General features: G+C 29.7%; 2 protein-coding genes across 5 annotated transcripts in view; one reads left to right on the top strand and one right to left on the bottom strand.

Annotated features, from left to right (window-relative positions):
- Positions 1-492: 492 nt before the first annotated feature.
- On the top strand, positions 493-1,359 carry LOC142229263 (uncharacterized). The gene is made up of 2 exons (XM_075299796.1): positions 493-648; positions 719-1,359. The coding sequence occupies exon 2, from the start codon at positions 734-736 to the stop codon at positions 1,280-1,282; it is 549 nt and encodes a 182-aa protein (XP_075155911.1). The 5' UTR covers positions 493-648; positions 719-733; the 3' UTR covers positions 1,283-1,359.
- Positions 1,360-6,827: 5,468 nt separating this feature from the next.
- The window catches only part of Usp16-45 (ubiquitin specific protease 16/45), a 14,474-nt gene continuing 4,446 nt past the window's right edge, over positions 6,828-16,855 (bottom strand). For 3 of the 4 annotated variants that reach the window (XM_075298412.1, XM_075298413.1, XM_075298414.1), the window contains exons 3-8: positions 11,670-12,292; positions 11,466-11,602; positions 11,290-11,407; positions 10,361-11,160; positions 8,986-10,298; positions 6,828-7,796 (exon numbers count right to left, since the gene is read on the bottom strand). In XM_075298412.1, coding sequence (XP_075154527.1) covers positions 9,040-10,298; positions 10,361-11,160; positions 11,290-11,407; positions 11,466-11,602; positions 11,670-12,292 — 2,937 coding nt within the window. In that variant the 3' untranslated portion in view covers positions 6,828-7,796; positions 8,986-9,039. The remainder of the gene's footprint in view (positions 7,797-8,985; positions 10,299-10,360; positions 11,161-11,289; positions 11,408-11,465; positions 11,603-11,669; positions 12,293-16,855) is intronic. The other variant, XM_075298415.1, reaches the window with a different exon arrangement.

Here is a 16,855-nt window from a genome sequence, read left to right as displayed (position 1 = left end):
AAATGTTTGGAACTTAGACTACCCAAACATATATTGTTTAGACCAATATGCTTTCAAACATATTATATATTGGTAGAGATCAAACATATAAATGTTTGGGCAATACCCAAAAATGTATATGCTTGAAGCAAAATATGTTTGGGAGTATATGTTACAGAAGCGATTTTTTGTAAGAGTGTACGTGACTAACTCACAATTTAGAAAACGATGTTAAGAAGTTTTAAGATACCGCAACCAAAGTAATTCGATTGTGGATGACAGTCTTTCGTAGAAGTATCCATAGTGGAGGGCACATAAGATTCGGCCTGGCCGAACTTAAGGCCGTATATACTTGTTACTCCTAATTATTTGTCTATGGAATGTTAATGATGGCCTGCGTACGTTTGAGAGAACATACGGTATTTTTTGCTTGCAGTCATAGAAATTTTCAAATTTTGTTTCACAGGGTTCATACATTAATTACCCTCCCTAATGTACATTGTATGTAGTAATTAAAAATAGGGGAAATTCAATCAAAACCTAATTGAAGGTATATAGTAATCCATAGTGACATTGGATTGTTTAAATATACATGATGAGCCAAATGTTAAACCATCATTGTAGTTTGGAATCTCGTGGCGAACAATTGGAACTTAATCCTTAACAACGGTAAGTGCAGGAAGCTTTAAATGTAGTTCTTGTTTTTTTTTTAAGTTTTTGATTATTGCATATCCTTCAGAATTTCTTATTCCTGATGGCTCAAGGTACCGAAATAGCCATTGATAGTGGCGATATAAAACTTGAACCCAACGCAACGGCCACAAATGGAGAGTGCAACGATGGAGAAACTAAAACCGAAGAACTTCTAATCAAATGGCAAAGGGCCATGAAAAAGGCTTATGAAGCTCAAGTAATGTTGCAGGATGTAATCGACACGTTGGCCTGTTCAGTGCTTCAGGATGATGATGATAAATCCAAAAAGAAAGGCCCAAGAAATGGGCATCACCATCAACATTATGATCGTCATCACGAACACCATCGTCGAATTAGTTCCCAATCTAATTCTTCTTCTAGTGGTAGTACTGACATTGGAGGATCTTGCTGCAATAAACGACCATCACGAGCAAAATCTCAACATCACCATGTCTACTATGATCGTCAATCTTCACAATGTCACTCTGATTGTCAATCAAATGCCCATTCTAGAAGTCAATCTAGAGGATGTTATAGAAATCGGTCCCATCATCATCACCATCATAAAAATGGATATCTAAACAATATAGTTTGCGATGAATACTGTTAGGAAATTAAATTATTTCTTTGCACTTTGTAGTAATTATTTAAAACGCGGAAAAAATAAAGTTACTACACTGAAAGAAAGATTTTCTTTTCTGAGGAGCGAAGTTTTAGACAAGCAAAGTTTTCTTCTGACGCTAAAGAATTTTCTTTAAAGGCAGATAAAAAGAATTAGAGACAATCGTTGATCGCATATCATAAATGTCTAGTTTGTTTGGGTCTAACTTCGACGCAAACCCAATCACTATTGATTTTGGAAAAGATCGGTTCGGATTTACATATAGCTGCTATATATATTTAACACCTATCTGATAATAATTGATGTATTTATCAACTAATCTTCTTCGAATTTCGTATATTCGAATGTTTTGTGAGCCCCGTAAAACGCTAAACACCAAGCAAATCGGTTCAGATTTAGATATAACTCCCATATATATCGTTCGTCCTATTTGCATTTATATTCTAGCATGCATGCATAGTTAATTTGTTCAAAATCGGTACAGATTTAGATATAGATCCCATTCCACAATAATCAGCCTAGACCGAATGGGGATGGGCTCACCCTCACTGTAATCGATACTATACGAAGGGTATACATGAGGAGTGGAGGCAATTTGAGGCTGTGTCTGTTGAAAATCTAAAGAGTTTTGAAGGTCTGAGCCTTCTCTTCCAGTATTTTCTTCGGTCATAGCGTTCTTATGTCGGGGTGACCAATGTAGGTGATCCCAATAAATCACGCTATTTATCAAAATTTAAAATTATTTATTTAAAAATAAATGATTTAAATAATTTAAAAAAGTAAAACTGAAGTGAAGAAATAATTTGACATAAAACACAAAACAAATTAGATTTAAAAAATGAAATTTAAAATCGAGTGTCGCCACAACCCAAGTAGATAAAATTTTATTTCTATAAAAGATTTTATTTTTATAAAAAATTTGTCAAAATTTGATTACTAAGAAAATTTTGTCAATTTTATTTCAAATTTTATTTCTATAGAAAATTTTGTCAAAATTTTATTTCTATAGAAAATTGTGTCAAAATTTTATTTCTATAGAAAATTGTGTCAAAATTTTATTTCTATAGAAAATTTTGTCAAAATTTTATTTCTATAGAAAATTTTGCTCAAATTTTATTTCTATAGAAAATTTGTTCAAAATCGGTACAGATTTAGATATAGATCCCATTCCACAATAATCAGCCTAGACCGAATGGGGATGGGCTCACCCTCACTGTAATCGATACTATACGAAGGGTATACATGAGGAGTGGAGGCAATTTGAGGCTGTGTCTGTTGAAAATCTAAAGAGTTTTGAAGGTCTGGGCCTTCTCTTCCAGTATTTTCTTCGGTCATAGCGTTCTTATGTCGGGGTGACCAATGTAGGTGATCCCAATAAATCACGCTATTTATCAAAATTTAAAATTATTTATTTAAAAATAAATGATTTAAATAATTTAAAAAAGTAAAACTGAAGTGAAGAAATAATTTGACATAAAACACAAAACAAATTAGATTTAAAAAATGAAATTTAAAATCGAGTGTCGCCACAACCCAAGTAGATAAAATTTTATTTCTATAAAAGATTTTATTTTTATAAAAAATTTGTCAAAATTTGATTACTAAGAAAATTTTGTCAAAATTTTATTTCTGTAGAAACTTTTTCAAAATTTTATTTTATCTTATTTTTTTTTTTAATATTATTTCTATGGGATTTTTTATTTTTATTTCTATAAAAAATTTGACAATTTTTTTTCATAGAAAATTTTATCAACATTTTATTTCCATAGAAAATTTAGTCACAATTTTATTTCCATAGAATTTTTTTGCCATGGAAAATTTTGTAATATTTTATTTCCATAGAAAATGTTGTCACAGTTTTATTTCCATAGCAAATTATGTCAAAATTTTATTTCCATAGAAAATTTTGTCAAAAGAAAAGAAAGGAAAATGGATATGTTTGTACGAATCTATTTCGACATAAGCCGGCTTCATGTAAAACCTTTTTTCGGAAGGTTCAAGTGTGGTTTAGTGAACTGCCTGAATTTATTCTGATAATTGGTTGATTTTCTCAAAATTTTATTTCTATAGAATATTTTGTCAAAAAAAAATATTTCGACAGAAAAAAAAATATTTCTATAGAACTTTTCAAAATTTAATTTCCATAGAAAAATTTGTAAAAATTCTATTTCGATAGAAAAGTCAATATTTTATTTCTATAGAAAATTTTGTCAAAATTTTATTTCTATAGAAAATTTTGTCAAAATTTTATTTCTATAGAAAATTTTGTCGAAATTTTATTTCTATAGAAAATGTTGTCATAAGAAAATGTTGTCAAAATTTTATTTCTATAGAAAATGTTGTCAAAATTTTATTTCTATAGAAAAAATTTATTTCTATAGAATTTTTTTCAACATTTCATTTCCGCAGAAAAATTAATCAACATTTTATTTTAATAGAAAAGTCAAAAATTTATTTCTATAGAAAGTTATGTCAAATTTTATTTCTATAGAAAATTTTGTCAAAATTTTATTTTCACATAAAGTTTTGTCAAAATGTTATTTCTATAGAAAATGATGTAAAAATTTTATTTCCATAGAAAATTTTGTGAAAATTTTATTTGCATAGAAAATTTTGTAAACGATTTTATTTGCATAGAAAATTTTGTAAAAAATTTAATTCCATAGTAAATCTTCTCAAAAATTTATTTCTATAGAATATTTTGTCAACAATAGAAAAGTTTGTCAAAATTTTATTTCTATAGAACATTTTGTCAGAATTTTATTTCCATAGAAAATTTTATTAAAATTGTGTTTCTATAGAAATTTTTTTAAAGTTTTATTTCTATAAAGAGTTTTGTCAAAATTTTATTTCGTTTTTGTTTTTTTTATTGTTGGTTTGGACTTCAATCATATTTGTTGTTTTGATCTCAGCTTTAAAACCATTACGTTGACTAAACTACAAGAGTAGCTTAACCAACAGAGGAAAAGAATGTTAGTCAAATTTATTTGGGCAAAGCCCTATAGACTGCAAGATGCTTGGATGGACGCACGATTCGGAATTACCACATTCCTCATCAGCATCCTCCACTTGCAGCAAAACTATCAACCAATTATCAGAATAAATTCGGGTAGTTCACTAAACTCAAAGTGAACCACACTCGAACCTTTCGAAAAAAGGTTTATGATAGTTGCCCTTTGCCTAAAAAAATCTTTGTACAAACATCTCACTTTTCCTTTGCCACTGTCAAATAATCGATTTGAATGTTTGGTTAAGCTACTCTTGTGTTTAGTCAACGCAAATTTAAAATTTTATTTCTATAGAAAATTTTGTCAAAATTTTATTTCTATAGAAAATTTTGTCAACATTTTTATAGAAAATTTTGTCAAAATTTTTATAGAAAACTTTGTCAAAATTTTATTTCTATAAAAAATTTTGTCAAAATTTTATTTCTATAGAAAATTTTGTCAGAATGTTATTTCTATAAAAATTTTTTCAAGCTTTTATTTCTATAGATAATTTTGTCAAAATTTTATTTCTATAGATAATTTTGTCAAAATTTTATTTCTATAGAAAATGTTGTCCAAAATTTTATTTCTATAGAAAATGTTGTCAAAATTGTATTTCTATAGAAAAATTTGTCAAATTATATTTTTTTAGAAAATTTTGTCAAAATTTTATTTCTATAGATTTTGTCAAAGATTTTATTTCTATTGAAAATTTTGTCAGAATAGAAAATTTTGTCAAAATTTTATTTCTATAGACAATTTTGTCAAGCTTTTATTTCTATAGATAATTTTGTCAAAATTTTATTTCTATAGAAAATTTTGTCAAAATTTTATTTCTATCAAAAATTTGTCAAAATTTTATTTCTATAAAAAATTTTGTCAACATTTTATTTCTATAGAAAATTTTGTCAAAATTTTATTTCTATAGAAAATTTTGTCAAAATTTTATTTCTATAGAAAATTTTGTCAAAATTTTATTTCTATAGAAAATTTTGTCAAAATCTTATTTCTAAGACAATTTTGTCAAGCTTTTATTTCTATAGATAATTTTGTCAAAATTTTATTTCTATAGATAATTTTGTCAAAATTTTATTTCTATCAAAAATTTGTCAAAATTTTATTTCTATAAAAAATTTTGTCAAAATTTTATTTCTATAAAAAATTTTGTCAAAATTTTATTTCTATAAAAGATTTTGTCAAAATTTTATTTCTATAAAAGATTTTGTCAAAATTTTATTTCTATAGAAAATTTTGTCAACATTTTATTTCTATAGAAAATTTTGTCAAAATTTTATTTCTATAGAAAAATTTGTCAACATTTTATTTCTATAGAAAATTTTGTCAAAATTTTATTTCTATAGAAAATTTTGTCAAAATTTTATTTCTATAGAAAATTTTGTCAAAATTTTATTTCTATAGATAATTTTGTCAAAATTTTATTTCTATAAAAGATTTTGTCAAAATTTTATTTCTATCAAAAATTTGTCAAGCTTTTATTTCTATAGATAATTTTGTCAAAATTTTATTTCTATAGAAAATTTTGTCAAAATTTTATTTCTATCAAAAATTTGTCAAAATTTTATTTCTATAAAAAATTTTGTCTAAATTTTATTTCTATAAAAAATTTTGTCAAAATTTTATTTCTATAAAAGATTTTGTCAAAATTTTATTTCTATAGAAAATTTTGTCAAAATTTTATTTCTATAGAAAATTTTGTCAAAATTTTATTTCTATAGATAATTTTGTCAAAATTTTATTTCTATAGATAATTTTGTCAAAATTTTATTTCTATAGAAAATTTTGTCAAAATTTTATTTCTATAGAAAATTTTGTCAAAATTTTATTTCTATAGAAAATTGTGTCAAAATTTTATTTCTATAGAAAATTGTGTCAAAATTTTATTTCTATAGAAAATTTTGTCAAAATTTTATTTCTATAGAAAATTTTGTCAAAATTTTATTTCTATAGAAAATTTTGCTCAAATTTTATTTCTATAGAAAATTTTGTTCAAATTTTATTTCTACAGAAAATTTTGTTCAAATTTTATTTCTACAGAAAATTTTGTCAAAATTGTATTTCTTTAGAAAATTTTGTAAAAAAATTATTTCTATAGAAAATGTTGTCAAAATTTTATTTCTGTACAAAATTATGTCAACGATTGTGCCACCTTTTTATTACGAGCAACACTGGTTGTGCCACCTTATAGAAATCCACAACCACAATTCTGCCTTCTGCCGAATATACTTGAACGCCAGCAAATCAAAAATCCATTTCGACTATTGTAAAAAACGAATAAAAGTTGGCTTTCGACAATTCCCAGTTCGATAACCACATACATTGGACTGGAATGCAGATTGCAAAGGAGGAATAAAAAACTTCTCTATTGTGTAATTTATAGAGACAAACGCTCAGAAACCATATCTGCAGCAAGCATCTAAAACGCAGTCGTAAAAGGGTCAGTACTCTTCTTAGTCTTCCTCAAACACTAATTTCAGAATGATAGAGGGTTTTCCAATGCAAATTTCGGTTTAATATAAAAAAAGAAGTTACTAAAACAATTGAGTTTATGTTTATTTTTCCTTGTTTAAGTTTAAATTCTTAATTTATTTATTTTTAAAATAATAATATATATTTTATAATTATCTTAGCAAGTAAACAATTAAACAATATAAGTTGTGTAATTAATTCAATTCAGGCTTCCAAGAAAGAAATCATTTTTCAAAGTTGAGTTTTTTTTGTTTGTTTAAATAAAATATCTAAAGTTTTAGCATATATATATTTAAGTATACGTATGTTTAGCAAAGATGATAGCAAAGGACCGCGATCATTATTTGCTTTTGTTATTAAGATGGTATCGCGGGAGGTAGAATAAACTTCTCGCGTTTCAAATATGATTTAAAGATTGATAGCAATATGGAGGAAGAAAAATGGGACTAAAAATGTTACAATCTTGCTTCGTATATAAATTTCAACAAATGTAAATAAATTTAACTAAATGTAGTAAAAAATTGTATTTCCATATATCTAAAAAAAAAAGAATTAAATAATTAACAGTTTCCAAGCAATAAAATAAAATAAAATCCTTTATGCCATGATATGCGAGACATAGAAATGCATCGAAAAATGCCCATTGATATTGGGGATTGGAAGAAAGGAGTATAAATTGTTTAACATCATCGTAATAAAATAAAAATTTTTCATTATATATACGCTAAATATTCTCAAATATTTTCACTCAATAATATTAGTTTCTTCAATTTAATTAAGTAATTACACGCGTTCAGGAAAGTCTATAATGGCATTAAAAGGAAGAAAGTTAAAAATTTAAAAAAGAATCTATCCAACACTTAGGGTCATATATTATATGAGTAATAGTCATTGTTATTATCATCATAATCATCGTATTCATGTTGTCTTATGGACAGATCAATATAAAACCATCCTGGGGTAAAATGTAAACACAAAGTCTTCCCATTTTCAGGCATTGTTTTGAAGCAACTGCTGGGGGATACTTCCTGAAACAAAATAAACATGTATTCAATCAAAACATAGGACAGTGGTGACAAATCTTAAACTGAAATAAAAGAAATTCAGCTAGTTAATGTTATATACCTTATGTACACAGAAATATACTTAAATTGTAAAATTTTCTGTCATCTTGCGTATATATTCCATATGCCAGTTAGGAGCTTAATTGCTGACAATTTTTCAGTTAAAGTTGACCGGAGAAAAGATATTTGCAATTTAAATTCTGTTAACTGGTAGTTAAAGCCTAACGGAGCCACATGAAAATGGCCGTTGAACTGTTAAATTTTCGAATATTCTAGGATTCTTTAGGACTTGGATGGATTTTTTAATTTCAATGGAATTTTCAATGTTTTGGGGTTGATGACGAATTAACCTCCTTTTCGTTCTAGGACGCTTAGTTTAGGAGATAAGAGCAAAAAAGGGGTTTTAGATAAAATTTTGATATTTTTTGGGATTTGGATGTAATTTTCGTTTTTTTTAGGGTAGATCACGAATTAACCTCCTTTTCGTTCTAAGTTTAAGAGATGTGAGTAAAGGAAGAGATTTTTAGGGGTGATCGCAAATTAAGCTCTTTTTCTCTCTAGGATGCTTATTTTTTTTCATATAAAATATGGATTTTTTAGGATTTGGATGGAATTTTCGATTTTTTGGCAGTGATCTCGAATTAATCTCATTTTCACTCTATGAATCTTAGTTTAAGAGATATAATCAAAAGAAGTTTTTAATATAACATTTTTTTAGGATTTGGATTTTTTCTTTTATTTTTGGGGTTTATCAAGAATTAATAACGCTTAGTTTAGGAGATATATAAAAATTGTAATTTTTTCTAGGATTTTGATACAATTTTTGGTTTTTGGGAGTGATAACGAATTAACCTCCTTTTCACTCTTGGAGGTTTAGTTTTGAAGAAATTTTTCATATAAAATTTTGAATTTTTTTAAAGATTTGAATGGAATTTTCGATTTGTTGGGGTTGATCGCGAATTAGCGTCCTTTTCGCTTTTTTATGTGACAATCTTAACTTGACATCTGGAACTGCTACTACAACACAATTAATTCGGTTCTGAATAACTGACTTCAGGAGAATTGTATATGCAATCCATTGTGGTCGTATGAACTGATTAAAACTAATTTCAAATGATTCTTAATAAATTATATAAACCTTTACACGACTTACTTAAATATTTAGGCTCCGTAAATCCACATTTGCATGCATGGTTTGGCTGGTTGTTTAGTATATACGCTCGTAAAACAATAAATAAGCTTGAGCATTCAAAACTTCACTCTCGCTAGCATCTGATACTCGAGAATCGGAGACATAGTACCATTTGCCCATTGGCACCTGAACATTAATTGCCTCATCAATACCACCGACAGCACCAGCGTTATCGTTGTGATTTGGCGATGTCGGTGATGGAGGCACAGATGATTCTTCAGGCTCGGATGAGGATGTGTTCGATGAATCTAAACTGCTACTGCATGAGTTGGAGAAATCATCACTATCGTTGGCTGCTTTCATGCGTAGGTCACGAGCTTTTTCACGTGCCAATAGTTCATCTAACTTTTTGCGTTGCTCATCGTCCTGATCTAATTCGGCCTTGCTACCTTGCGGTATGAATTTCCATCGTTTATCGGTTTGGCCTAGTTTTGGTCGAACTTTGACATATGCAGTATAATGACCACCATACATATTGCCTAAATGTTCAACCACTCCATAGAGAGCATACAACAGCTTTTTCTGTTTGCGATCAATGTTTGGAAGATTCTTAACTTTAGAACCACAGAACGGCGCTATATCCAGTATCATGGGGAAGCTGACGGGTCGTGTCAATTTTCGGAACATGCAACGCGGACCCAATTGGAAACGTTTCAAATGCAATATCAGGACAGCCGGTGGACTAGAGATAAGGAACTGTTTCGTGGCATTTGTATTGACCGTCTTGGCTTTGGGATCATCGCCGTTGATGCGTTTTGTACATGCTTCACAACCCACCTTGTTGTTGCCAGTCATCAATTCAACTGCAGTGAAATTATTGAGACAAGATTGCACTGAACATTCGCCATCTTCGCATTGATAGCGAGGAGCAATAGTGGTACTCCAATCGGAATAACTTTGGGTGCGTGAACGTTTCGCCTTGGCCCTGGCAGCCTTTTTTTGCTGTTGTTCTTCATTATCCAGTTTCATGTGGTCAAATTGATTCATTGCGGATTGCATGGCAGGATTATCGGTATTGTCATTACCTTTCAGCTCACCATTGGTAAGAGCTGTCGTCGTCGTCGTGGAGTTGACAGCACTTTCGCAATTAATTTCATTGAGGGTTAGTTGTTTTACCAGATTAGCCCCTTTTTCATTGAGCCCTAAAGAGAAAACACTATTTGTGGCTTTTGATTCAGCCGATGCAACAACATCGCCATTATTTTCAGAGTTTGAGGCAGAAGAAGCAGGAAAGCTAGCACCTGCATTGGCAGGACTTGTGGCAATACCGGAATCTAAAAACAAAATACAGGACAAATTAAAATCAATCGGCAAGTGACTGAGATATAACCCTTACCATTTTCATCTTCATCCAGTGAATCTTTGTCCATGTTTTCCGGTGAATCCCCACGTTTCTCAACGGGACTCGTTAGAGTTTGGTTGTTACCATTACGATCAAAATTAGCAGCTGTCTTTGCATTTCCAGAGGTATTTAGTTGTTTCGTAGGGCCTTTCTCATTATCGTCCAACAAATTATCTTCAACATCAGCATCCGATTGTTCAGTCGATGACGATGAGGCTGACCAAGCTTCTTTTTCGCCAGCCTCCTCCCTTGTAGCACAACCAATTATTGGTATCTTTGTGGTATCAACATCACCAGTGACATTTACATTATCTCCATCACCTCCGTTTGTAGCACTGCCAGCTTCAGAGTTCACTTGCTTTTGCATTTGTTTTGTGTGCTGATGTTTGGCATGACGTTTTGCTTTACGTTCCTTTTTCTGTTCCTTCTTAAGTTGGGATTTTGTGGGACCCGGAGGCGATGTTGCCGGTGCAGGATGTAAATAAAATGAATTGGAATTGTCGGGTGAAGTTTTACGTCGCATTTGTGGTGGTTGTGATTTTTCTACACTGACGGGAAGAGACATATCGAGGAAATACTCATGCCTCGAGCTAACATTAAAACAGTCTTGACAAGTGAGAGTGGATACGAGGAATCCTCGAAACACTTGCTCTGGCCTTAATATACGATCGGCGGCTTGATTTCCATAGATTTTACATTTCTTCTTCATATCCTCAGAAACGGATTTGATGTCTTGATCTTTGTAACCCAAATTATGTAGAATGACGCGTTGATAACGTTTTAAGTCTTCGGCTCTGAATGAAAAAAGGGAAAAATATTTTCAATAAGGCATAACGTTTCAAAACCAAAAAGTATAAGTCCAAATTCCGTGAACTTTGATATCAACCTAATTTTCAAGTTTTTTTTATTTATCCCAATCATACCTCACACTTTCCAATAGATGTCGAAGAAGTTCATGGGAATCATGTTGATCACCACCTTGAAATTGTGGACATTTGGCACATAGCTTATCGAAAAGTTTACCAGGATTAAAAACTCCACCTACATGGGGAAAATGAAATTATTTGGAATTTGTTTATAGATTTGAGATCCAAATTACCTCCTGATTGCAATTCTTCGAGAGTTTGGGCCAATGCTGATGTTAAACCACCCCAAGCGGACAATGTGCCCTTAATGGGTGGCAAATTTAAAACTTCATCGTCTTTAGATTCAAAAGTACCACCAGGTAAAGTAAACCTAAAACGATATAAAAAATTCCAGTTTTATTTGTAAGTCAAAAACATAAAGAAAGAAATTTACTTACTCTTCACCGGGTTCTGCAGATTCCTTTAAAACATCCAATAAATAGGGTGTTTGTGCCAAACATTGCATTACAGCATTAAAGAAACATGTATTACCCAAATTCGTTAGACCTCTAACCCGTGGCAATGGTTCACTAAGAATATTGTTAGATGTCAATTTCATAGACGGTGTTGTAGCTGTTACACTGCTACCTCCTGTAGATATAATTGGCGATAGGTTATTGAAATTGCTATAGGTAACCAACGGTTCAATGTTGGTACGTTTAGCCATTCCCGGTATTGGAGGCAATGGTGGTGGTGGCAATGGTATAGCTTTATTAATTCCTATGGTGTTGTTAGTATTGCTATTTGTATTAACTGAGTCGGTATTTGCAATAGTACCTGCGGCATTGGTGTCATCAGTGGGGACCAATGGACGCAATGATTCCCAAGCTCCTCTAAATACGTTTTCAATATTTTCTAAAGGTGCTGTTACAGGAGGCTTCTGAGCCAAGCCCTTAACAAATTCAACACATTCTAAGAGATTCTTCCTTGAATCCGGCTTAACGTCATTGTCACATTCGTAACACCAGATTTCAAAGGACCGTGTATTCATTGCCAGTGCATGAAGATCTGAGCGAGGAGTCTATAAAGATAAATAGAAAAAATTCTCATTAGGAAGAGGTAACATCATAGATCTTTAGAAAATATAGATAAAATAATTAAATTTTGTGGCAAGCACCTGTGTTAATATGGGATTTGAATTATATATAAAAAAATCTTCAGCTATTCTGGGATAATTCAAGATTTTATATAGAGAACGACCTCTATTAGGAGTGTACAAAAATCGTAGGAGTAAAAGTGATGCTAAGAATAACATGCCAACCTGGCGCGCAAAGGTTAAAGAATTCAATACCAGAATCCAATAAAAACTTCAAAGTGCTGACATCACTTATCAGTATGTATTTCATAATAGCAATGGTCATGCGATTCAAAAAAATTCTGCAAAATTTGCTCATCAAAAATGGATCAAGATATTTTGAATATATTTTACTTAGATCGTAAAAGGACTGATATCATAAATTTCCTTTCAAAAAGCCTTTACAATTCAATCCAAGCCTAAAAACCTATCTAATTCAAAATTTTCACTTTGTATCAACGGCAGGCAAAGCTTACAATTATATTTATAAATTCTTTGTAAATATAATTAATCAATAAATAAATGAAAATGGATCAACCTGTTAAATAGATAAGAGTTCTAATTACATACACCCACACCGGATTAATCATTTAGTTCAAGATAGAGATCTATTAACGGGTATACAGATCAAGGAATATAGTGGGCTGAACCCATCTGAATTTGGGTCGAGTTGGTCAGCAAGTTGCTTTTTTTCCGGACGTATACATCGTATGCTACCATGTCCAACGAGTGGAAAACCCCCAATTGGGAGTATCTATATTTTCCCAAAAATATGACTATACAATAAAATCTCATGATACAAACACCTCCAAGGGGATGCAACATCAAAAGCCTAAGTCATGTAACTACTCTTGAATACACATATAAACCATTAATGAGTTGAAGGCGAAAATTTGTTATAAGAGATGTTCGAATTATGAACACATGTTAAATTTTGTGTCCATCTGGCAACTCCTTCATATAGAAACAGGTGTTCAAAAAAGACGCATACGCAATTTTTTTGCAATGGAAAAATTAGAAATGTGTGCTATCATTAAATATTTACATAAAAAAGGTTTATCGGGACAAAAAATTCATAATGATATGGTGAATGTGTTAGGTGAAAGTGCTCCTTCATATGCAACAGTAAAAAAAATGGGTTGCTAAATTTAAACGTGGTCGTACAAGCATTGAAGATGAACCACGTAGTGGACGTCCAAAAACAGCAACAACAACAGAAATTGTAGCCAAAGTGCATGATGTGGTATTAAATGATCGATATGGTATTAAATGATCGATGAATAAAAGTGCGTGAAATTGCTAATATCATGGGCATCTCAAATGATCGAGTCCATTTAATTTTGCATGAAGAACTACAGCTGAAAAAGCTTTCTGCAAGATTGGTGCCGCATTTGTTAACAGTCGATGCATAAGAATGAACATTTCTCAAGCTCGTTTGGATCGTTTTAAGCGAAATAAAATGGATTTTCATAACTGTTGATGAGACATGGATCTCCAGAGACAAAAGAACAAACCAAACAATGGACTGAAGCTGGAGGAAGTGCCCCAAAGAAGGCAAAAACAATTCAATCGGCTGGTAAGGTTATGGTAACGGTTTTTTGGGACTTCAAAGGTATATTATTGATTGACTATATCGAGAAAAACGTCCTGGCTTACAACACAAAAAAATAATTTTTCATTAAGACAACGCACCAGTGCACAATAGTGTTTTAACCAGGGCTGTGGAGTCGAGCCAATTTTGCACGACTCCGACTCCAGCATTTTTCATCAGCTCGACTCCGGAGTCGACTCCGGGTAATATAACTAAATCTAATTTTAATTTAAGTGGATCGATATAAAGTATCGTATTTATTTATGTGTGCAAAAAAAAAAATCTTAATTGCACATTAGATGCCAATTGAACTCTATATTTCAAATTTAGGGCAATGTTTAATAAATAAAATAATGATATAAATACCAATCCTAATATGAGAAGATACCAACAGTATATGTATTTGTGGACCAAAATTATTGATACTATCTCAAATCCTTTAAATTTATTGCGAGCTATATAAAGGTTTATATTCTCATATGCATGAATTTGAATCTGAATCGATTTAGACAAAATTGTATATACTTCTACAAAATCTATGTACTTAAAATTTCTAAATCTAACGTTATGGGACGTAACACAATTTTAACAAAAAATGCAAGGAAAGTCTAAAGTCGGGCGGGCCGATTATAATATACTCTGCACAACTTTGTATTTAGATCTACATTTTGATAAAATCTCAAATCAGACTTCTACAAAATCTCGGGCAATATTTGGGAAATATTTATAATTGTTTAGACAATTTCGCAAAAATGCATTTAAGATTCATTCATTGAAAAAATTGAAAATTTGAGTAATTTCTACAAGTTCTCGACTTAGCAGTGAGTATCAGTGAGCATACAATTTTGGAAAAATTTGTGTCTAGTAAATAAAATTTTGCAGAATTTTATATAGAAATAAAATTTTGCAAAATTTTCTACAGAAACAAAATTTTGACTAAATTTTCTATAGAAATAAAATTTTGGCAAAATTTTCTATAGAAATCAAATTTTGACCAAATATATAGAAATAAATTTTGAATAAAATTTTTATAGAAATTAAATTTGGCAAAATTTTTTATAGAAATAACAGTTTGAAAAAATTATCAATAGAAATGCAATTAAAAAAAAAATTGTGTAGCAAACAAAATTTTGCAAAATTTTCTATAGAAATAAAATTTTGCAAAATATTCTATAGAAACAAAATTTTGGCTAAATTTTCTATAGAAATAAAATTTTGAGAAAAAAATATTTCTATAGTAATAAAATGTTGAATACATTTTTTATAGCAGTATCAGTGAGCATCAGTAAGAAAAAAAATTTTGAGAAAATTTGCTATAGAAATAAAATTTTGGAAAAATTATCAATACAAATACAATTATAAAAAAAAAATTGTGTAGTAAATAAAATTGTGCAAAATATTCTACAGAAACAAAATATTTAATAAATTTTCTATTGAAATAAAATTTTGATTTCTAATAAAAAAATCTATTACTATAAAATTTTGGCAAAATTTTCTTTAGAAGTAAAATTTTGACCAAATTTTCTAATAAAAAAATCTATTACTATAAAATTTTGGCAAAATTTTCTATAGAAATAAAATTTTGACTTAAAGTTTTATAGAAATAAAATTATCAATAGAAATAAAATTTTGAAAAAATGTTTGTGTAACAAACAAAATTTTGCAAAATTTTCTATAGAAATAAAATTTTGCAAAATATTCTATAGAAACAAAATTTTGACTCAATTTTCTATAGAAAAAATATTTCTATAGTAATAAAATTTTGAATAAATTTTTTATAGAAATAAAATTTTGACAAAATTTGCTATAGAAATAAAATTTTGACAAAACTTTTTATAGAGATAACATTTTGACAAAATTTTCTATAAAAAACAACTTTGAAAAAATTTTCTGTAAATATTGCACATATGTATATTGCCTTAAAATAAAATAAAAATAATAATTTCGATTGTTCGAAATATTTCAAATAAATTGATATGGGCATTAAAATGGATCGATACAGCCCATCTGCTAGTCTAACATTCTAGGAAACATAAAAAGATAGCCGTAATTGGAAGTTGATTTTCATTTACAATCATACTGTACATTGATCGAATGAATAACGCAATGGAAATTTGCGTAAAACTTGCTTAGTTACAAAAATGTGGTGTTTTAAAAAATTTGGTTTAGCCGGGGTCGGAGTCGTAAAAATTTTGCTCGACTCCGACTCCGGCTAAACCAAATTTTTTAAAACACTTCACATTTTAAAACACTTCACTCCGACTCCGACTCCAGCAAAATCTTCAGACTCCGACTCCGGCTCCACAGCCCTGGTTTTAACAATGGCTAAAATCAACGAATTAAAGTACGAGTTGTTTGACCACCCACCTTATTCTCCTGATTTAGCTCCCAGTGACTTTTACTTGTTCCCAAATCTAAAAAATACTTGCTGACAAACGTTTTTCCTCAAATGAAGATGCAATTACAATTGTAAACCACTATTTTGAAGACCTTGAGGAAAACTATTTTAATCAAGGCATAGATTTGCTAGAAAAGCGTTGGACTAAGTGTATTGAAGTTTAAGGAGATTATATTGAAAAACTAACTATTCTCTTTCATTGATAGGCTAAGAAGTTTCCGAACCGCCCTCGTAGAAAAGTAGAAAATAGACTAGACTAGACTAGACTAGACTAGACAAAAAAAGTGGGAGTCGAATTTTTATATTCTTCTAAATTGATTACTTGATTTTTCCCAATTTATTTAAGCAAAATCATTTAAAAAACACTTTAACGAATTTGTATGCATTATAGGTTAGTAATGTTCTCAGATCCAATTGAAATTACCATATATATATTTATTCGTGCGCCAAGAGTCTTCTCATTATACACAGTTTCTATCAATTATCTTTAAATTATGCAGCTGACTTAACATATTAAAGC

Source organism: Haematobia irritans, chromosome 3 (assembly GCF_050003625.1).
Source record: "Haematobia irritans isolate KBUSLIRL chromosome 3, ASM5000362v1, whole genome shotgun sequence".
Lineage (NCBI taxonomy): Eukaryota > Metazoa > Arthropoda > Insecta > Diptera > Muscidae > Haematobia > Haematobia irritans.
The sequence above is the reverse complement of the archived record's forward strand: the minus strand, read 5'-3'. Positions and strand labels throughout refer to the sequence as shown.

What these genes read in the sequence shown, in the direction of transcription:
- LOC142229263 (XM_075299796.1), top strand. Translation starts at nt 734, where the DNA reads ATGGCTCAAGGTACCGAAATAGCCATTGATAGTGGCGATATAAAACTT.